Below are 19,655 nucleotides of genomic sequence, written 5' to 3'. Positions count from 1 at the left end.
GTAAGAAGTGAATTTTAAAACGGGAAAAAAGAGATATCGCTTTTAGTGTAATAGTATTATGGCAAATATAAAGAAAAAAAATATGACATTTTCTTTTTTAGTTTTTATGTATCTTGGTCGAACACAGAATAAACACGTATTGTTATAAGTATGTCTACTACACACTATATGTTAAAATTCTAGTGATATTTAAGATCCACACATGTACATGCTTCGATTTCACACATTTGTTCGATATTTATATATATCCACCGTATTATCTACCGTACCTTTAATTTTAAGATTCAGCATCAATTATAATTGTTAATAGCATTAACAAAGAATGTATAGTTTAGTCACGCAATTTAACTTATATCGAGAGTGCACTAGAAGAAGCGTAAGTTATATAGTACAAAACGTCCATCGTCATTGGAACGTTTTTGGCACGGTAGCACGCTACTACGCTTTACTAGCCTTTTTCATCTTCTCTGGAGATCGATCGATCCGCGTCGTATTTTTCTTAATTCGTGGTCCACATCATCATCGTCTATGTAACCGCGGAATGACCCCGTTGAGACGAGCCGCGATCGTTGAATAAGCTTATGGCAAAGTACAACGTAAGAAAATTCAGCGAGTGCGAGCAATTGTTAAATAGGTATATTTGCACAATTCCGCGTTACTGATTTTTTGGAAACTACAATATGCAATATACAATTTCCTAAATCATTCTAAAGTAAAATAAGAACTGAGTGAAATATATATATATAGGTTATTCAATTAATTAACACATTAAGCTTTATTATGTGGTTAATTTGGAGTATATTTTGATTCTTTGATTTTAATTATACGATTACATCGGCAATTATTCACACATCAGTTCATAAGATTATCGACGAGAATGATAGAATGGACGAACAAGTGAACGGATAAATATAAAAGCGTGCGGGAAAAGCACGATGTTCAATGTTTTGAAGTATTTAAAAATCTTAATAAGTTAGGAAAAGATCTTTACACATAGCTGATCTGTATAATTGACTCATAAAAAAAACACAAAACGGAAAAGAAGGAACGGCTTCCACGCTAAGCTAATAATTGCGTGCATTAATAACTCGCGCAAACATTAAAAGTTATTTCCTTCATCCTGTAACGAGTGTGACGAGATACTGAATCTTGTTACGGCCCGTACGCCACAAATGCGATCGATAATTAATTAGGAACTTACACCGACCTACAACTAACAATAAGTAATAGCATATAGCTGTAAATTCGTATAGAATTGATCGCGGATGACAGAAATATGGCTTTCAGTTGTGTCTCCTTTGCCTTTCAGTCCTTCTTACTTTTTCTGACCTTTAAAGTAAAAGCTATGAACCTTCATTCACCTCGTAGGCAAGGTTCGATTCACCATTGGCCATGGCAATTACTTTAGCCAAACTATTTTGCTGATATGCTCGAAGAAGCGACCTCTCATTTCGAAGGAGCATATATCGATCGACCTTTCTCCACGAAGGGTATGCCTTCCCTTTGCATTTGCCTTACACCAATTGCCAGAAGGTATTTGTCTCATGCTCGAACAATGCTCGCTGAATCGCCTGTTGACATTCAGCAAACTCCTGAACTGCTTAAGCAATAAGGAATCTACCAAGATTATGTCCGATTCTCAAGGAATGTATTTCAGCAATCATAAGTTGAAATAATTGCTACATAATTCGTGATATAATTACGTAATTTTTTAATAAAAAGTTTTCATAATGTAATTTTATACAACATTAAAAGATATTATTCTTAAAAATAATTGAAATTTGTTTTTATGTATCGATCAAACATTTGTATTGTTATATGAATGTGTTTTGCGTTTGGATTTTTCTTTAATTTTCTTTTACCGATACTTTGTAAGTTAACTCACCAAAACTGCGCTTAAGCAGAAACTTTCAACAAAGCGTTCCAGTCGATCGCCTAAATTAACGACTCCCAAGACTAACCTGAAACTAGATGGCTGAAAGATTATAAGAATGGAATATATTCGTATTTTGCTTCTTTGCTAGTTGCAAGAAAAGATCCTTTCAGTCTTTTACCTTTCGCACCACGCGTTTGACGTAGTTTATTTTATACAAAGGTAATATTGCCGAGTTCTTCAAAGTTCGGTTTAAATAGTTTTTCGATTTTGTTGTGCAAAATATCTCAACATAAAGTATCTAACTTGAAATTCTTCCTAATTTTCAATCAATATGATGTAACGCAAAAATGGACAATTAAATATTAAAAATCAAAAATCTAAATTCCTATAATTCTTCCAAAACAAAGTGTGCTACAATATTGGCAATCTTTAATATTACTTTGTGTTGTGAAGTACTGATTCTCGTTTTTATTGTTACAAATTAAATACATGAAAGTAATGTGTGTGTGTGTGTGTGTGTGTGTGTGTGTGTGTGTGTGTGTATTATCATGTATTATCACATGCATATAACATTAATAATTACAGTTTTATACTATCTTGTTTGGAATAGTGATATAATTAATAACTGGTAATGATTATCTATAATTATGTTATTTCTGCTATATCTATATATATATATTGGTGAGTTTTATTTCGTGTGCTAATTATCTTCGCCAATTATCTCAGAAAGTATTGGTTTATTGGAAAAATGTTTCAGATAAAAGTTGGAGGGTTCAAAGGGGGCCAATAGACGATCTTATTAGATTTTGGGTCCGGGACCTGTGTTAAATCCAGTAGAGCTCAAGTCAAATTTTTTAAATAAAAACCCCCATTAAAAAAATTTAACTTGGGATTCTACTGGATCGAACAAGAGTCTCGGACCCAAAATCTAATAAGATTATTGGCTCTCTCTGAACCCTCCAACTTTTATTAACTTTTATAAACATTTTTCCAATAAACCAATACTTTCCGAGATAATTGGTGGAGATAATTGGCACACAAAATAAACAACTCACCCTACATATATATTATATAGGTTTTCTTAGAATATTCACATCTATCGCTCAAAGTTGGAAGTATTTGTCTGCTTATTATACTTTGTATATCGATTATGTTACGAATGGCGTGTCTCTGAACGTCGTAGGAATAAAACATGTCATAAAATTCTTTTAGCACCGGAATGTAACAAAGATGATCTCGTTTCGCGTGAAGAAGATGGTCAGATTAACATCTTTACGAAACCCAAGTCAGAGACTTTGCTATCTTTCCGATAATCCGATGTCATTTGAGAACGCGTTGCTTCTAACAATAATTGCTACTGCTGGCGATGTCACGCCGAGCTAAATAACGTCGCGCATGTTTCGTGGCGCAAAAACGCAGAGAAGTAGGGGAACACCGAAAAAGTTGAATTACAATTCCGATGACCTTCGGAAAGAACGGAAGAATCCACGGTGTCGAGACTGCTGCCGGCGACTGCTGTCGTCGTTTTGACCTCCTACATAAAAACGCTTCTTACTTCTTATTCTACACGCCTTGTGTAGAATAACGCGAATTTGATTTAGCATTTAAGTATGCGATGAATTTACTAGTCGACTGTCACGAGAATACGTTGTAAAGGAAAGAAAAATGTAAAACGGGACAATAGAAAGATATCATAAAGTATCGTTTACTGGCAAAAACTGAGAAAGTAGATAAGTACGCGCTATTCGATTGAAGTTTTATTCATCTAGAGAGCAAAAGAAAGAAATGATACAAACCTGCAACTCTTGTAAATAAATGAGTCCAAGTACCAAGAATTCATTTTTTTCATGCAAAAAAATGCAAAAAGATATAAAAAGATTACGTTTCCCACAACTATTACGTATTTGATTAAAAATTTAATATAATTACTTCGTTATCTGACTAAAAAGTTTCTAATTGCATATGCTATAATTATGTTAAGTAACCCTATTATTATCATACTGCTCCACATCAAATAATTCAGCCAACAAAAAATCGAAAATATTTTTATACTATTTTTAATAAGAGATACTCTATTAATTTAAGTAACAATTTTTCTAGAGAGATAAAATATGTATTTTAATATATAGAGATTAATAATTTTACAGTAAAAACGTTAAAATATAATGTGTTTATTATACGTGTGATGCTGTATCAGTGTTAATCCACGGATCGGCTCGTCATCACAAAGATTGATATGTGAGATATTCGCAGATTAAGATTACACACAGTTGTCACAGCAAAGACAAATAGCTCGCTAGATTAAGTTATACAGAGTCAAACTAGAAAAAGTGCAGTCAAAACATGAAATGTAAAATACGTTCTACATGTTCCGAAAATAAAACTCTCTAAATTCTCAGTTTTTTTTATTTTTCCTTTGTAATGCACTTGGCCTATTTTCAGACACGATCCGATATTTGAATGACATGACGCTCATGCAAAAAATTGCACCCTGCAGCGTTATACAGCGACTTCGCGTCCGCGTCCGCACTAAAAATTCGCGATCATATAAATACACTCCTCTATTTTCTCCGCCCTTTTATATCGTCCACAGTTTTAACAGGCTTTTATACAATTTGTTTCTTATAGTGTCGTTTTACTGTTTATAGAAATTAAAATCCAATTTTCGATTGAAATAATACATATTCTTCAAATTAGCTATATTAATTAGAATCATTTGATTTCACAAATTAACATATGAATCCAATCGAATAAATTAACGAAATATTACACGATTAGTCAAGAAAAGAAATATTTCATGCGAAAAGATTTTTGAAATTTTTACATCTTATAAATGCTTGCAGCATAGGTAATTTAAGAAAGAAAATAACGATATATAGGGTAAATCATTAAAGATGTTACAGGCTAATATTTTTTAAATTGTACGAGATATGAAACTCTAATTTTTCAGCGATTGTTTGGTATCGAAGCGGACATTGTGTCATGAAGTCAATTTTTTTCGTTCGTTTCGATACCAAACAGTTGCGAAAAAATAAGAATTTTATATCTCGCTCAGTTTCAAAAATATTAGCCTGTAACACATTTAGTGATTCATCCTGTTTATATATGGAGGGGTAAAAACCACAGTGGTGTAAGTCAATTTTTTAAAAATATTTTCTCGTGTGCATAGATGCAATTTATATATTGTACAGATTGCATCTATGCACACGAGGAAATATTTTTAAAAATTTAACTTACACCACTGTGGTTTTTACCCCTCCATATGTAGGTATAAGTAAAACTATAAAAATAATTCACATAACATTAATATAATATATAATGCATATATTATTATATTAATTCAACATATCTAAACAGAACAGAACAGGACAGAAGTAACAAAATTATATTCCTAGATCGAAATCTACCAGGTTTATAGTATAGATAAAGAAAGAAATGTGTTAAAAGATGTGAATGAATTACAAAATGGATTACATCGATAGCGAAAAAGAAAAGAGAACTGCTGAGTTTAACTATGATATGTACCTACTACATACTATGTTGACGAACTTATAAAATCGAATCAATAGTGTGTAACGGATAGATGATAAAATGTGAAAGATAAAATTGGAGATATTTCTTTGTATGAAAAAGCTAGTATGATGGTAAAGAGCAAACGAAAACATCGAGCGGAAAAGCTCGTGAGGATTTTCTCCTCGTTTAATCGATAGAAACTGAATGAAAGTCCAGGAAATTCCTTGTTGCATTTTGTTTTTTAATCAGTCAGATCAAATCAGCTCCACTTTCGTCAAACTTTTGCACTTTTAAACATTTTACAACAAATGCAATTATATTTACGAATATAAATTGTTTACACGCAAATTGTTTGCATTTAATATAAATATAGTGTGCGAAAGTTATTCTATAATAATCTTTGTCCAACATCGTAAATATTAGCATTAAAGTAACAATATTTAAAATTATGTCAAAAGACTAATATTAATTACAAAAATTGATATAAAAAAATAATAATAAAAATAAAAAGATATCTTTAAGGAAAATCCACAAAAGAAAAAATAGGTTAAGACGAACTTAATGCGGATATTGGCGAGAATAATTTCTTATTTCTTATTTTAACATTATTATATCGAGAAATTGATATTGCGAGAAATAACATTTCGGCTACCACAGATCAGCACGCGGATCACTGATTCCACATAGATTCGATTAAATCACGAATTCTTTTAATTTCTTATTTAAGAGTGACTGCATCGGATGCTACCTATCTCCTTTTCCTCTTATGTACGTTTCCATTCGAATATGGTCAAACGATTCATTGCATTTCTTTCGCCAACTTGTCATATAGTCGATATACAGAAAAGGAAATAAGGGAATGATCAGAAGCACTTCAAGCACTTAACCAAACATTACTAGAGCGATACATTTTCGAAGAAAATGCTACATTTTTCAGAGAAAATGTCTTTTGATTCACGTCCTTTTTTAACAAAAAAAATACACTCTATCGTGTCGAAAAAGTAGCTTGAAATTGTATCTATTAATCATATAAGAACGTGATATAAGAACGTTAAACGAAACTTAAGTCAGTGATAGATTACTGATATATTAACGACATCGTGGTAGATACTTGTAACTCTCAATGAATTACAAGCCACTATTGATCGATAACGAGAATATTAAGGTATCAGAGTTCAACATAACAGCTTTAATTGATGAAACTTGGCGGATATCTTTGACTTCCGCGTCTTAGTTTCCTTGGAGAGTAAGATTGAGAGACTTCCTATTCAAGCGCAATCGACTATGATGCATTCCGATCTCTGCTAAGCCATCATACTCGACAAGTAAGGGTGGAAACATAAGAATATCATGATGTCTTTCCATATTAGCATACGGGTATGCTACTGACAGCAGTACCGTCAGCATTTTCCATTACAAACGTCTTGAATTGCTTACAATACTTTTCTGATTTAATGATTGTGCTGAAATTCAATTATTATTAATATTATTGTAAACATAATTGTGAATCAGTTGTCAATTACATCGCAAAATAGTAATTTTATAATAAATTTCAAACATGAATTACGACAAAAAATCAGAACTAAATCAATTAACAAACACAAACGGAATATTGTTGTCATCATGATTAAATTATATGCATTAACTGATTTAATGACTCTTATGTATGAAAATACAAGATAGTATTATAGTATAATATTCAATTGTGTTTAGCAGCGATCAAAATGAAGTTTGGTTAAAACGCACGAATATTCATGAGCGTTTTCTTTACTTTCTTAAACAAAGTTTCCCCATTAACAAGACAGATTAACAGATTTGTAAGAAGTGCAGTTTCATAAGAATTGCCACTAGTCTCGAGTTCTGTCGTATCCATGTGATGCTGTCAGTGACTGCCATGCGAAATAAAACTAAGATCATTCAATCGTCGACACTTGACAGCCGACAGAACTCGATGTTGCTTATCCGTTCCTATAAAACCGTCGACTACTGAGGCTGCCTCAATTCAACACGTTCAAATATTTAAACGCATTATATGGAGGGGTAAAAACCAGTGGTGTAAGTCAAATTTTTAAAAATATTTTTCGTGTGCATAGATGCAATTTATATATTGTATAGATTGCATCTATGCACGCGAGAAAAAATTTAAAAAAATTTGACTTACACCACTATGACTTTTACCACTCCATATGTACATATAATATATTCTCAAAAGTTGAAGAAGTGAAAGCCGATGGTAAACATTTATAATAACATCAAGATTCAAAATCGTCGCGATTTTAAACGAAAAATAATTCCCCGTTAAATGATGATGAAATTTTCTGTTCTCGTTTTTATCAAGTTATTAGTTGCTTAATCTTACATTTGTCATTTTTCTTATTTTTGATGTAATTTCTAATATAGGTAACATAACAATGTTAAAATTCATCGAATGAGCAACATATTATATGATCATTAGCTTGATAATTAACCATCAATCAAAATCAGTAAAACAATGGACGAACGTTTGTGAATCATCATAACGAATATTAGTAGTATAATATATCTTAAATCTATATATATTATCGTATGTATTGTTCCAACAATTTAATATATATTAATATCATTAAAAAGATATCATCAATATTCTGTCATATATACTTGAATCAACATTCTTGAGAATACGATTCTGTCTGATAACGTAAATTTAATTTAATTATCCGCATCCTTGTTAATGATAGGCTATTTGGTCAATATTATTATTCTATGATTTTTCTGTAACACAATCTGAGACGATTTACTTGCAAGCAAGGAAACAACGAGAACTAGAAAGAGAAAGAGATAGTATACAGATTCTCCGCGTATTATAACACATTCGTCATCTCTCGAGATTACGATTAAGGATTCATCTACTTTCTTGTGCTTCCAGTTTCACTTGTTCTCCAATATATGTACATGTCTCTAATACGAACAAAGCAAGTTATCGCTAGTTACCTATCCCTCTATTAAAAACATTTAATTGGCAGATCATAAATTCTGGTGATCGTTTACTTATATCTTCCAATTCAAGGATCATGATTATACAGAAAGCGCGATAAATTTTTGATGCCTCACGCCTCACGCCTCACGCCTCACGCCTCACGCCTCACGCCTCACGCCTCACGCCTCACGCCTCACGCAGCAGTTCGGGACCGAGCAAGAACGATCGTTTCGAGCTAGGTCACATGCCACGCGGCGCGACCGTTATAGACCCGTTTCTCGATAAGCTTTATAACGTCAAGCCGGCGCATATCAGGCGCAATCGGAGCGGTTGGAGCAAATCGAGCAATCGCGATCCGATCTTGCCATATAATCGCGTACCAGTAGCACGTATATTATTGTTCCTTGTCTTCGAGTTCCTTATCTCGTCGAGTTCCTATGTCGTCTCGTAGGAGGGTGGTTCCGTCCATCGCCTCTCTCTGGATCGTATCGTATCCCGAGTCGATCGATCGTCGTGGGGTGCACGCGCGCTGACCGGTTGCGGCACCACGTTCCCACACAAAAATTGCACAAATCGCACCCGATACGTATATCTTGGTGGCGGATAGGAGATACAAACACTGTGTTCAAGTAACAAATTATCCGCGAGCCAAAGCTGACCAACCTTTCTCTAAAGGTCAAGGGGAGTAGGGAAAAATCGAATTCGAGTGGAATTTCGTGTGAGAGAACGAGCGTGTACGCGCGAATAGATAGATTCCTCAAATTCACCCAAATTCATCCGTTCGGCAGGATGACCGAGTGGAGACTGAGAACTGAGACTCACCCTCACCCTGCGTGATGCCGTGGCGGCGCTGACTACCCCCGAAAGAAGAAACACCATATCCCCACTCACAGACCCACAACAGCGCGGCGCGTCGCGGCGCGTCGCGGCGCGCAACCCCTGTTGTCTCGCCCTGCTTTTTCTCTAGCTCTAGGCTCTAGCCCGCCGCAACGCGTCGTCGTCGAATTTCTCTTTCAGCTAGTGACACCGAAAAAGACGATAGACGACGCTAGAAAACGGGTCCGATTAACGCCAAGTCGAATTACATTGGGTTTGATTGGTTTTGTAATCTGATGACAAACCAACCATTGACTCGTTTACAGCTAAAAGCCAGTCAGTGTAACTACCAGATGTAGCGATAGCCGCGAGCAATTTCCACGCCTGATGTAACCTTTTCACTGCCAAGGGGATGCACGTGACCCGCTGACACATGAAACGCGCAACACGAAACTCAGTAATATAGGTAAACGCAAACTCAATTCGGATGGTGATCGTGATTAACCCACGAACAAAATGTAATATTTATTTCGATATCAAACACAAAGAGTATTAACAGTTTTTCTTTGTAATATGTAATATGTGTTTCAGTTTTTTTCGTGTTAATTCTTATTGTTAATTATTATTGTCGTGTTAATTATTATTGTCCTTATAAAATAATAATTTGCAAACATATATATGTTCTACTAAATTATTAAGGACACTGTTACTAGTGAAAACAATATTAACAAAGCTAACACAGAGAGAGCATTCGAGACAAATACACAATTCAGTTATTCGCTTTCATTAGAAATGCCTCTAAGAACAATGAGTATTGTTTACGAAATGAACAGTGTTTTTTGAATGGATTTAAACAAGAATACATCTAAAAGGCAAGCGAAGAACAAAGTTACATTGCAATTTCCTCCGAGAAATTCTCTCATTGACGATTAAGTTTGAGAAACTTTCTGAATCTTAAAACGGGAGCTTTTTCAAAATAATCTGCATTCTCTACACTATATTTTCTAGAATCGTGAAACTTATTCACTTGTTCAAGATTCATGCGCGGCGCGCGAAATCTGTATTATAATTTTTTTTTTAATCACCACTATTCGTGACAATAGAATTATGATAATTGACATAAGTTGCATCTAAAGGGTGTATCAAAAGGTAAGATCAATCAACTATAGGAGGAGAAAGAGGAGTTGAATAGAATACGTAATGTATATAAACTTTTCTTGTATTCGTTTACGAATATGGTTTAATAAATATAGCGCCATTAGACTGTTACCTTTACGCTGAGTGTGTAATGTTGTGATCTAATTGTGTTTGCCGCGTCCATACTCTGTCTATACCTGCTGTCTATACCTGCGCAACACTAAGTACAATACTAACACAATGACAAGAAATACCAAAAAAAGAGTGGAAGAATGGACAACCAAATGCTCATACACAGAAAATTACATCATGATCACAGAAAGAAAATATGTTCAGTAACGAGGAATATCTCAATATGCATTATCTTTATGGACTTTGTGATGCTGTTGTATTGTGAGAGGGAATACCTGATGTGATTTCTGCAATTAATTAATTTTAAATTTCTTGATCGCATATTATCATATATATATCAACATATATCAACATTCTTTTTATTCGCCTAACTATGCTGTACATTGATTTCCTGAAATTTGTCATTCTTAAACTACGAAAGTAGAAATCAAAATAATTCTTTGGGAATCCATGGATATATCGTAATAGTGTCATTGTGATACGAAGAAAAACCTATGTGTTAGAGAAGCACCGGTTCAATAGGGACAGAAGGGTTGTGTGTGCGATCGAAGGCATCGAAGGGAGGGCGCCACCTCGCCGCCAACTCCATTTTCTTCGACTCCTTCAAGTTGCAACTTGGTTTCTAACAATAATTCTCATACTAATACTTATTTTCTTTAAATAAAAATGTGTTAGATAGTATAAATTTTTTAATTCAACGACAGGATTAATATCGTGATATTGAAATGTTTTATATAATACAACGTATTTAAGAAATTAATACATAATTGTAATCTTCAGCTAAACGAAAAAAAGAACACAATGAGTTTCCAATAATGAGATAAATTTAGAATTCTCTAATAATTTTATAATAAATATTAAACGTTTGTCACTAATAATTACTAATGTAATAACTACTGTAGGTTTTTCTAATTACTAGTTCTTTGATATTACAAAATTAGTACATTATATTGTTCATCCAACAATTTTAATTGTTTTAATCTATAAAAATTCTTTGATATAATACTTCTGTGTTTTCATAAATCATATTTGATAAGCTTGATACTGTACTAAAAATATAATAATATAATATTCAATGCTTGCCTAAAGGTTCATAATCTTTAAAGTTAAACAGCCACTATCTTCTTGTCAAAGATGGAAATAGTGAGATGTATGCTATCATTAATACCATCAAACATTCGCTACTAATTATGATGTAAGAGGAAATAATAAATGAATGAAAAAATGACTAGTAAGAAACTTTCATCAGTGACGAGAAATCGATATTGTCGCGATCAACATAAACAAGCCATCTTAAGCAATATAAGATCAGAGATAGATGCTTGTTATATGATAATTTTTTTGCAATATAGTTAAACTCTTTTGTAAAGAGATATGATTTATATTCTAGCTATAAACTTTCTTATTCAAACAATTTATCACTCGCGAAATTTATGTTAATATAGCACAAACATGATAGAATTAAGTTCATCGACAATTAGATTGTTGTATATCACTTGTTTTGATACAAGAAAAAGATCTTAAATACCGGACAACCCTTAAAGACTATAGAAATGAATACCGTATGCAAGATTACTGAATTGAAGATTATTACTTAAAATGAAGATTACTATCAGTTTCTTGATAAAATTTGTAAATTATTTGAAAGAGATATAGTTATTTCTATCGCAACAAATTTTCCAATGCTCTTGTTATATTTCTATATATGCATATATTCGGTATAAAAATATCTAACATAATGTAATTTCTGAACCTCTAGTTCAGCACTACTTATTGTGTGCGACGCGATAAATGGAAGAAATATCGCTTTAACGATATAACTGATTATAATTAAGCTCGTGCGTTATCGCACGCAAGTTGAATTTTAAGGAAATTTTTTTGTAGACCCATATATTACGTACATATATATCTACTTCTAGAAAAAACTGTCGTTTCCTTCATGAAATTAATTTGAAATGCAAATGCCGCATTTTCGTCCACTGATATGCCGCGATACAGAACCAAATGCGATACTTTTTCATTTACACTTTTTTAATAAATATCACGTAATATCCTATTGTGCGTGCATATGTCAAGTAAATCATATTAGATGTAATTCGCCAAAACCGTCTATTGAATGCTCCGATTTATATACAATATATTTAACATATTGTACATCATCAATCATCATTGCATCATGTAACATCATATAACATCACAATACTTTCAATAATTTGCGCTTTCATGACGGTGTTTAAAGTTTAAAAACGGTCTGCAGTCTTTTCAATTGCAGTGTTTTTTCTCGAAAATTCAGAGATATGCAAATGCACCCGTTGGCAATCCTCGCGATATATTCGCTTCTTCGCATAAAATTGCGTAGAAAACGACTTGAACGGACGCCAAATAAGATTGTGCGTAACTTCCGCTAATCGCTCGAAAGTCGCTCATAAAATAGAAGAAATAGAAGAAATATGCTTTAGTCGAATCAGTGAGTTATATCGCAGTCGAACCATGCTCCCGATGATACATTTTCTCGCAGCAACCAAGAAATACTCTGTTGTTTTCCGTCCGTAATCTAATTAAGAATCGCGCTTCCTGTTTTCATTCTAAATTTGCAAATTATTTATACACATTACATAAAACTCTTCAATCATATTAACACAAGCTATTTTATTTCAACATCATCGGAAATAAAACAAAACGCTATCATTTATGTGACGCGACAAGTAAGTAGCACGCAATTCAATGATTTGCGGCACATTTGCACAAACGAATGTATAAACGTCATCCGGACGGAAATAGATTTATCTATTTATCTCACTTTGCAGGACTTTGTGTTTTTAAGCGGATTTGATATCTGAACTTGCGTGCATTACCGAAGGTAGCGTATTAATCCAGATTTTTCTCATTTATGTTTCTTAGAGATATCGAATAATTATGTTGAGAAAAAGCGGAAAAATTCGATCAGGGGTAATATATCGCGTTTTCCAGAGATAAGGAAATAGACAAGGAAATATTTTACGCATTTAATATTTTAAATCTGATTGAATGCTAGCGAAAATTTAGAAAAATTTCCCGAGTAAGAACATAATAGTTATATGTACAAGACAAATATTTGCTTTAAAACAAAGTTTTTTACATAAAATAAAAAACTGCTAGATGGAGTGCTCTTATCTATTTCGAACACGCTTTAAAATATAAATTTTACATATGCAAATATAAAATCTCTCTCTATATATATATAATTCATATATATATATAGAAATAATTTTTAAAATATATGTACAATAACTCTTATGTAATCGCTACATTATTTGAATTAGTGGGGACAGTATATGCATATGTATATCCAATCGAAACTATATCTTATATCACAGTTGGTTACTATGCTGGCTAATACGCGGCTAGTGTCCAGTACTAACTAACGCGTAGTGCGCATAACATATTTGTATACAAGACGTTTGTTTCGCGTTTTTCGCAATGACGATTCTGTCGCTTTTCGGGCGAATGTCCTATATTCTGAGTCAGTGCATTGGAGAATGCATTGTCAATGCATCGCCAAAAAATCCTTTGAGAAAATTTGTTAAACATCGACACTACGCAACTACTATCAAGTTAAAAATAGATTCGCAGAATGTAGTAAGTAGCAGTTTGCCCGACGTAAGTGGCTTCGAGAATATTTATTTGCACGACCTCATTTGGGAAAAAATCGGAAGATGGTCAAACCGCACTGCTCTGGTATGTAATACAAATATTATGAATATCAAGAGATACACGCGCGCAACGATTTATAATACAAGAATATAAAAAATGTACGTAGGACATTTGCATTTTTCGTAATATTATGGATGTGCGTAATTATGTAATTAAATTACTTCTTTCTACAGATATTAATAAATGAAAAGAAGAATGATAATTGTTTCAATATTATCGCAATATCATTTGTTTTTATGTAAATAATGGAAAATTAACAAGTTTAATTTAGGCCTTCCGCACACGAATTGCCGTAGCCGTAATGTAAGATATACCGTAAGAATTGGACCAATCACATTAAGTCTTTTCGAACCTGTAATGCTGCCATTTTCGAGTAAACATGATTCTGGCGATACGTTCACAATTCTTACGATACGCCGTACGTCTTACGTTATGGCTACAGCAATTCGTGTGCGGGAGGCGTTAGAACAGATTGAATTTTATAAATACAGTCACATCGTAAAAATTGATTCTTTTGTTAATGTCTTTCAAATAGTTTTAACAGATATTCGATGTTGAAAATTTAAAAAATCTGAAAAACGATCTAACAATTAGTGAAACACTGATTAATTTTATACATTCGAAATTCGCTAACACTGTCATAATGCTGCAATTTTTTTATAACAGTATTTTAGCATAAGATAAAAGTCGTAGCATAACTTCTTCTTTTCAATCATGTATATTATCATTTAAATTTAAACACTCAAAAATATCATTGTAATTGTATAAAGCAATAAAATAAAGGAAAATAGCTATTCAACTATTGTTCTCATCAAGTTTGTTTATCAAAGTCAATCGATAAATGTTTATATTTAGTGTTAGATCAACTGCCGATCGAAGATAATAATAAAGTAATCGAGAAAATACGCTTGTTCTATATCGGATAATTTTTTTATTTATATAGCTTTTCTTGTTTATAGCGTAAATAATGTTGCGTTAATTTAGTAATTTGATTATACTTTATTAAACGCAAAGTTCAATTTTGTTCACTCTCAGATTCACTGTGTTAATAAACGCTATACAATGGTTGAGTAAAACTTTTTAAATAATTTATTTTTTTCAATTAACTTCTTTATTTTAGGTGTGCGTAAATACTGGTAGATCATATACGTATGGCCAGTTGAGAAAAGCATGTGGCAAACTAGCAACGAGTTTAAGAAAATGCAAGTTTCTGCCGGGAGATACCATCGCTATTATTTTACCAAATATCCCAGAATTTGCCATCATCGCACTAGCGGCAAATGAAGCCGGTTTACGCGTAAGATAAAATTACCAACATTTAGAAGTATTACATGTGTACTATATGCAGGATGTTTTATAAATCGTAAACCATCATTTCTGTCAATGAAATGGGACTAGAATATAATGATTCTACTCACGAGAATGCGACTTTATCCGTATTTGCTGGAAAAAGAGCTGCAGTAATATAATTTAGAAGATGCTGGAGAAATTAGACAATTTTATTTAATTACAATAATTAAAAAAAATTAAATAAACTAACATCAATAAAAGATATATAATGTAATAAGATGTTCGTTCTTAGAATTATTAAAATATTCGTCGCTGCATAAACTTATAGTACCTAATCGTCATCAATCAATTTTGTTCTTTTCAAGACAACTCTGATTAGTCCTGCGTACACGAAGTATGAGATAAAAAGGCAATTGGAGAACGTGGATGCTCAAGCAATCTTCACATTTCCGGCTAAATATGTTGACATTAAAGCAAGTATTGAGAAAAATTCCAAGATAAGATTACCAATTGTTATTGTGAACGATGGAACTGACGCTAGCTCAATCTCAGGGACAATCAAATTAGATGACCTCATGCGCGACGACATTGAAGATTTTTCAGTTAGTCAAAAAACTGGAATAAGTTGCGAAGATATAGTATTCTTGCCTTATTCCAGTGGCACAACTGGTATGCCGAAAGGCATTGAGACGTCCCATAGGTGCGCAAATTGATTGCATATTAAGACTCCTGGGTACTCGCCGCGGCTATGTTAGATCGTGACGTCAGAGGCGAGAAATGACACGCTGAGAATTCTTGCGTGCCATTTTTAAATAAAAAGATATTTGGATTTAAAAAAAAATCACTTCTAATCGCTCTAACACACTTGTAAAATATTTCGAAAACTATCCTTTTCCCTTGACAGTTAATAAACAGCGTAAGCCATAAAACAACCGCGACGAGATTTCAGGAGCCTTAAATATTTAAATTGAATTGAATATGCAACTAATAAATGCCGCATATAAATGCGGCAGAATTTCCATACGAGAAAGTAGCGAAAATTCAATATACTATTATTATAATATTGATGTAAATAATTAGAAGACGATTTTACAGGAATATTGTTGCAAATATTCTTCAAAGCGCGATTCCGATATTCTCCTTAGGAGAAGCGAATGAACACTATCAGGATATTGTACCGCTAATATTACCAGTACATCACTTTTATGGGTTAATAGTTTCTTTGTATTATTACTTGCGGTACGTTAACACATATCTATTAACTAGTAACTAATTTGCGTGACTATGACACGTAAATGATGTCCAAATATGATCCGCCGATTTATTTAATATTAAATAATTATTCGATTATGACTCCTTGTAATTATTATTTTAAGCATATCTTTTTCGATATTTAATACTTAAAATATTGAGATTTATTATAACTTTATCAGTGTAATCATGGTATATGTATCCTACAATTATAGAATAGGTGCTAAGCTGGTGTGTCTGCCACAATTTTCCATAGAAGGATTTACAAAACTGCTTGAAAATCATCGATGCACAGTACTGCATGTCGTACCACCGATCGTACAAATAATGACGCAAAATGAACGAATAACGTCCCGTCACGTTGAATCTTTAAGAATTATACTGACAGGAGCTGCACCGCTTGGGGAAAACTCTATCGCAAAATTTCAAAGTCGTTTCACTAATGCCGTGAACTTCATCCAAGGGTAAAATATCACGATTAGAAATATATACGTAAGAGATCTGTACAATAATAAAAAAATTTACCATGCATTAATTTACACAATTTACAGATACGGCGCGTCGGAACTATCCCCGATTGCTACAATCGGTACTGCAGATGCATCGCCGACATCGTGCGGTTATTTGATTCCAAATACACAGATGAGAATTGTAAGCACGCAAGATGATACTCCCGGCAGAAATTTAGGTCTGCGCGAGGTAGGAGAAATATATATACGGGGTCCGCAAGTGATGAAAGGGTATTACAAAAATCCTAAAGCCACAGCAGATAGTATGGATGGAGACTGGTACAAGACTGGTGATTTAGGATATTATACTGAAGATGGTAAAATAAAGTGATAAATTTTTTAATCAGAAACTCGGAAAAATAAGAATATGACAATTAGATTGGAGAGATAATTACGAATTATTATATGTTGTAAAATACAGGCCTATTATATGTGCAAGGACGATTGAAGGAGTTGATAAAGGTAAAAGGATATCAAGTCGCACCCATCGAACTTGAAGAAGTGATTCGTAATTACGATGATGTACAAGACGTCGCCGTCATTGGTGTGGCACACGACAATTATGGCGAAATTCCAAAAGCTTTTGTAGTTCCTAAGTCAGGGGTAAAAATTAACGAGAACGACCTCAAAAAATTTGTCGCTGAACGTGTAGCCAAGTATAAACGATTAGGATATATACAAGTTATAGAAAGTATTCCGAAAACTATATCTGGAAAAATTCTTCGAAAAGAACTTAAAAATCTGTAACTCATTCTTCAATTATTGAATCTCATAGTCGAATTGATAAGGAATTTAAAGGAGTAAATATTGGATGAACATCGTCACATGTATTAATGCGTTATGATTAAGATTATGCTTAACATTAACAAAAATGTTTATTATTATAAAAAGTGACTATCCTTCTGTCGATACGAGACACAGCTATTTCTTTATTTACAAGCTATTTAAGATAACTTTATTCTTTAGATTTGTTGACATCGCTTTGAGAAGATTCTTCTTTTTCCAAAAGAGTACTAGTAATTCCAGCTTTCTTCAATTCTTCAATAAGCTCACCATTCTTATGCATTTCTAAGAGTATATCGCAGCCACCCACAAAATCACCATTTATAAATACTTGAGGTATTGTGGGCCAATTAGAAAAGTCTTTTATACCTAAGTAATTAATATAAGTTTCAGAACTATGGCATTAACAATAATAATTAATAGACAGAAGATTTATGAAAGTATATAAATTCCATAAATTTATATATATAAAATACAAATTATTTCTAAAATTTTACATATATAGATATATATGTTTTAAATATATATATAAATAAAAATTTAATATTCCCTCTTTTTAAAATACAATTATTTAATAAATGTGGAAGCTTGTAACAAATATTAGTAATCATTTACCTTGTCTGAGTTCTTCATCTTTAAGAACATCGTGAGCATCATAAGTAACGCCGTGCAGTTGTAATATCTGAACTACCGCATTGCTGAATCCACATCTTGGCTCTTCTGGAATGCCTTTCATAAAGACCACTACCTTATTTTTCTACAAGGAATAATCCGTGTACAGTAATAGATATAGATATCGCATATGATATTACATTTATTGACAAAAATAGAAAGTTTCTGACAATTTTTCGCATTTTTCATGCTTTTCTATACCATGTGTAATTCTACGTCATAAAAAGGATCTTATATAGGAATCACATATGTCATATGCGTTGACTTGCTTAATTATTTGTATATGAAATATCATGCGTCTCGAGCTAGGAAATATTTACGTAAGTAAAAAAACAAGCACAAACGCGCCGCTATCATACATTAACATTTACTTACCTTAACAAGATTGCTGATTTCATTAAATTTCGTACTGAAATTTCTGCCGCTAAAGAAATGCTTGGCTCCAAAACGAAACATGTCTCGATTTATTACACTAAAGAACGAATACTTTCACAATTAATGGAATTAACTTGGATCTTTTGTTTAAGGACAAAATGTGTGTGCAGAAAGGTTATGCGCATAACCTTAAGCCGTCAGCTCACAGCTGTTTCGTATTTTTACTCGAGACTCGAGTTGCTCGAGTGCAGAGTGGTGCAGAGGTAAATGTGGCGCCATCGTGCGATATGATCCTAAGGTTCATAGCCGAAAAATTTCTTTACATGACAGTATTTTAAGAAAAAAATTACCCCTCTCTCTATTCGATATCAACAATATAATATTACACCGGCAAGATTATAATGTATTTTAGACATTTTTCTATGCAAAGAGAGACTGAGAAAGAAAATACGAAATTTTTTAAATTAAAAATATAAGTATGATATTAATTATTATATTATTTAAGTCGCACTGCTAAAGAATTTAAGAATAAACTAGACTTTTATAGTGGAAAAATCACTTCTTTCCAGATAAAGCATCAATATTGTTCGATCTATGAATAAGATAAAACCATGCAATAATTTAAAAGACCAAACGCATGGCAAAAGTATGC

General features: G+C 32.8%; 3 protein-coding genes across 6 annotated transcripts in view; 1 reads left to right on the top strand and 2 right to left on the bottom strand.

Moving 5' to 3' along the window:
- Eag (ether a go-go) overlaps positions 1–19,655 on the bottom strand; it is an 85,128-nt gene that overhangs the window by 65,036 nt on the left and 437 nt on the right. For 2 of the 3 annotated variants that reach the window (XM_071726602.1, XM_071726604.1), the window contains exon 1: positions 8,726–9,158. The exons of the other annotated variant lie outside the window; for it this stretch is intronic. The gene's annotated coding sequence lies outside the window, so the exon portion shown is untranslated. Of the gene's footprint in view, positions 1–8,725; positions 9,159–19,655 lie in introns of those variants that run through there. 3 annotated transcript variants of the gene reach the window in all.
- Positions 13,781–18,089, top strand: LOC139787504 (uncharacterized). 2 transcript variants are annotated; one of them, XM_071726605.1, is made up of 7 exons: positions 13,782–14,147; positions 15,244–15,420; positions 15,779–16,113; positions 16,509–16,652; positions 16,880–17,128; positions 17,216–17,490; positions 17,595–18,089. In XM_071726605.1, the coding sequence occupies exons 1-7, from the start codon at positions 13,890–13,892 to the stop codon at positions 17,918–17,920; spliced, it is 1,764 nt and encodes a 587-aa protein (XP_071582706.1). In that variant the 5' UTR covers positions 13,782–13,889; the 3' UTR covers positions 17,921–18,089. The 2 variants fall into 2 exon arrangements, with proteins under 2 accessions (XP_071582708.1, XP_071582706.1); XM_071726607.1 differs by lacking the exon at positions 16,509–16,652 and having other exon boundaries at positions 13,781–14,147.
- Grx5 (Glutaredoxin 5) lies at positions 18,030–19,237 on the bottom strand. The gene is made up of 3 exons (XM_071726612.1): positions 19,004–19,237; positions 18,572–18,713; positions 18,030–18,325 (listed from the first exon to the last, which is right to left on the bottom strand). The coding sequence occupies exons 1-3, from the start codon at positions 19,082–19,084 to the stop codon at positions 18,129–18,131; spliced, it is 420 nt and encodes a 139-aa protein (XP_071582713.1). The 5' UTR covers positions 19,085–19,237; the 3' UTR covers positions 18,030–18,128.

This window comes from Temnothorax nylanderi, unplaced genomic scaffold (genome assembly GCF_030848795.1).
Source record: "Temnothorax nylanderi isolate EJ_2023f unplaced genomic scaffold, tnyl_v1.0 TNYL_tig0010_pilon, whole genome shotgun sequence".
Lineage (NCBI taxonomy): Eukaryota > Metazoa > Arthropoda > Insecta > Hymenoptera > Formicidae > Temnothorax > Temnothorax nylanderi.
Note: the sequence above shows the minus strand (reverse complement) of the source record. Positions and strands in the feature narration are given on the sequence as shown.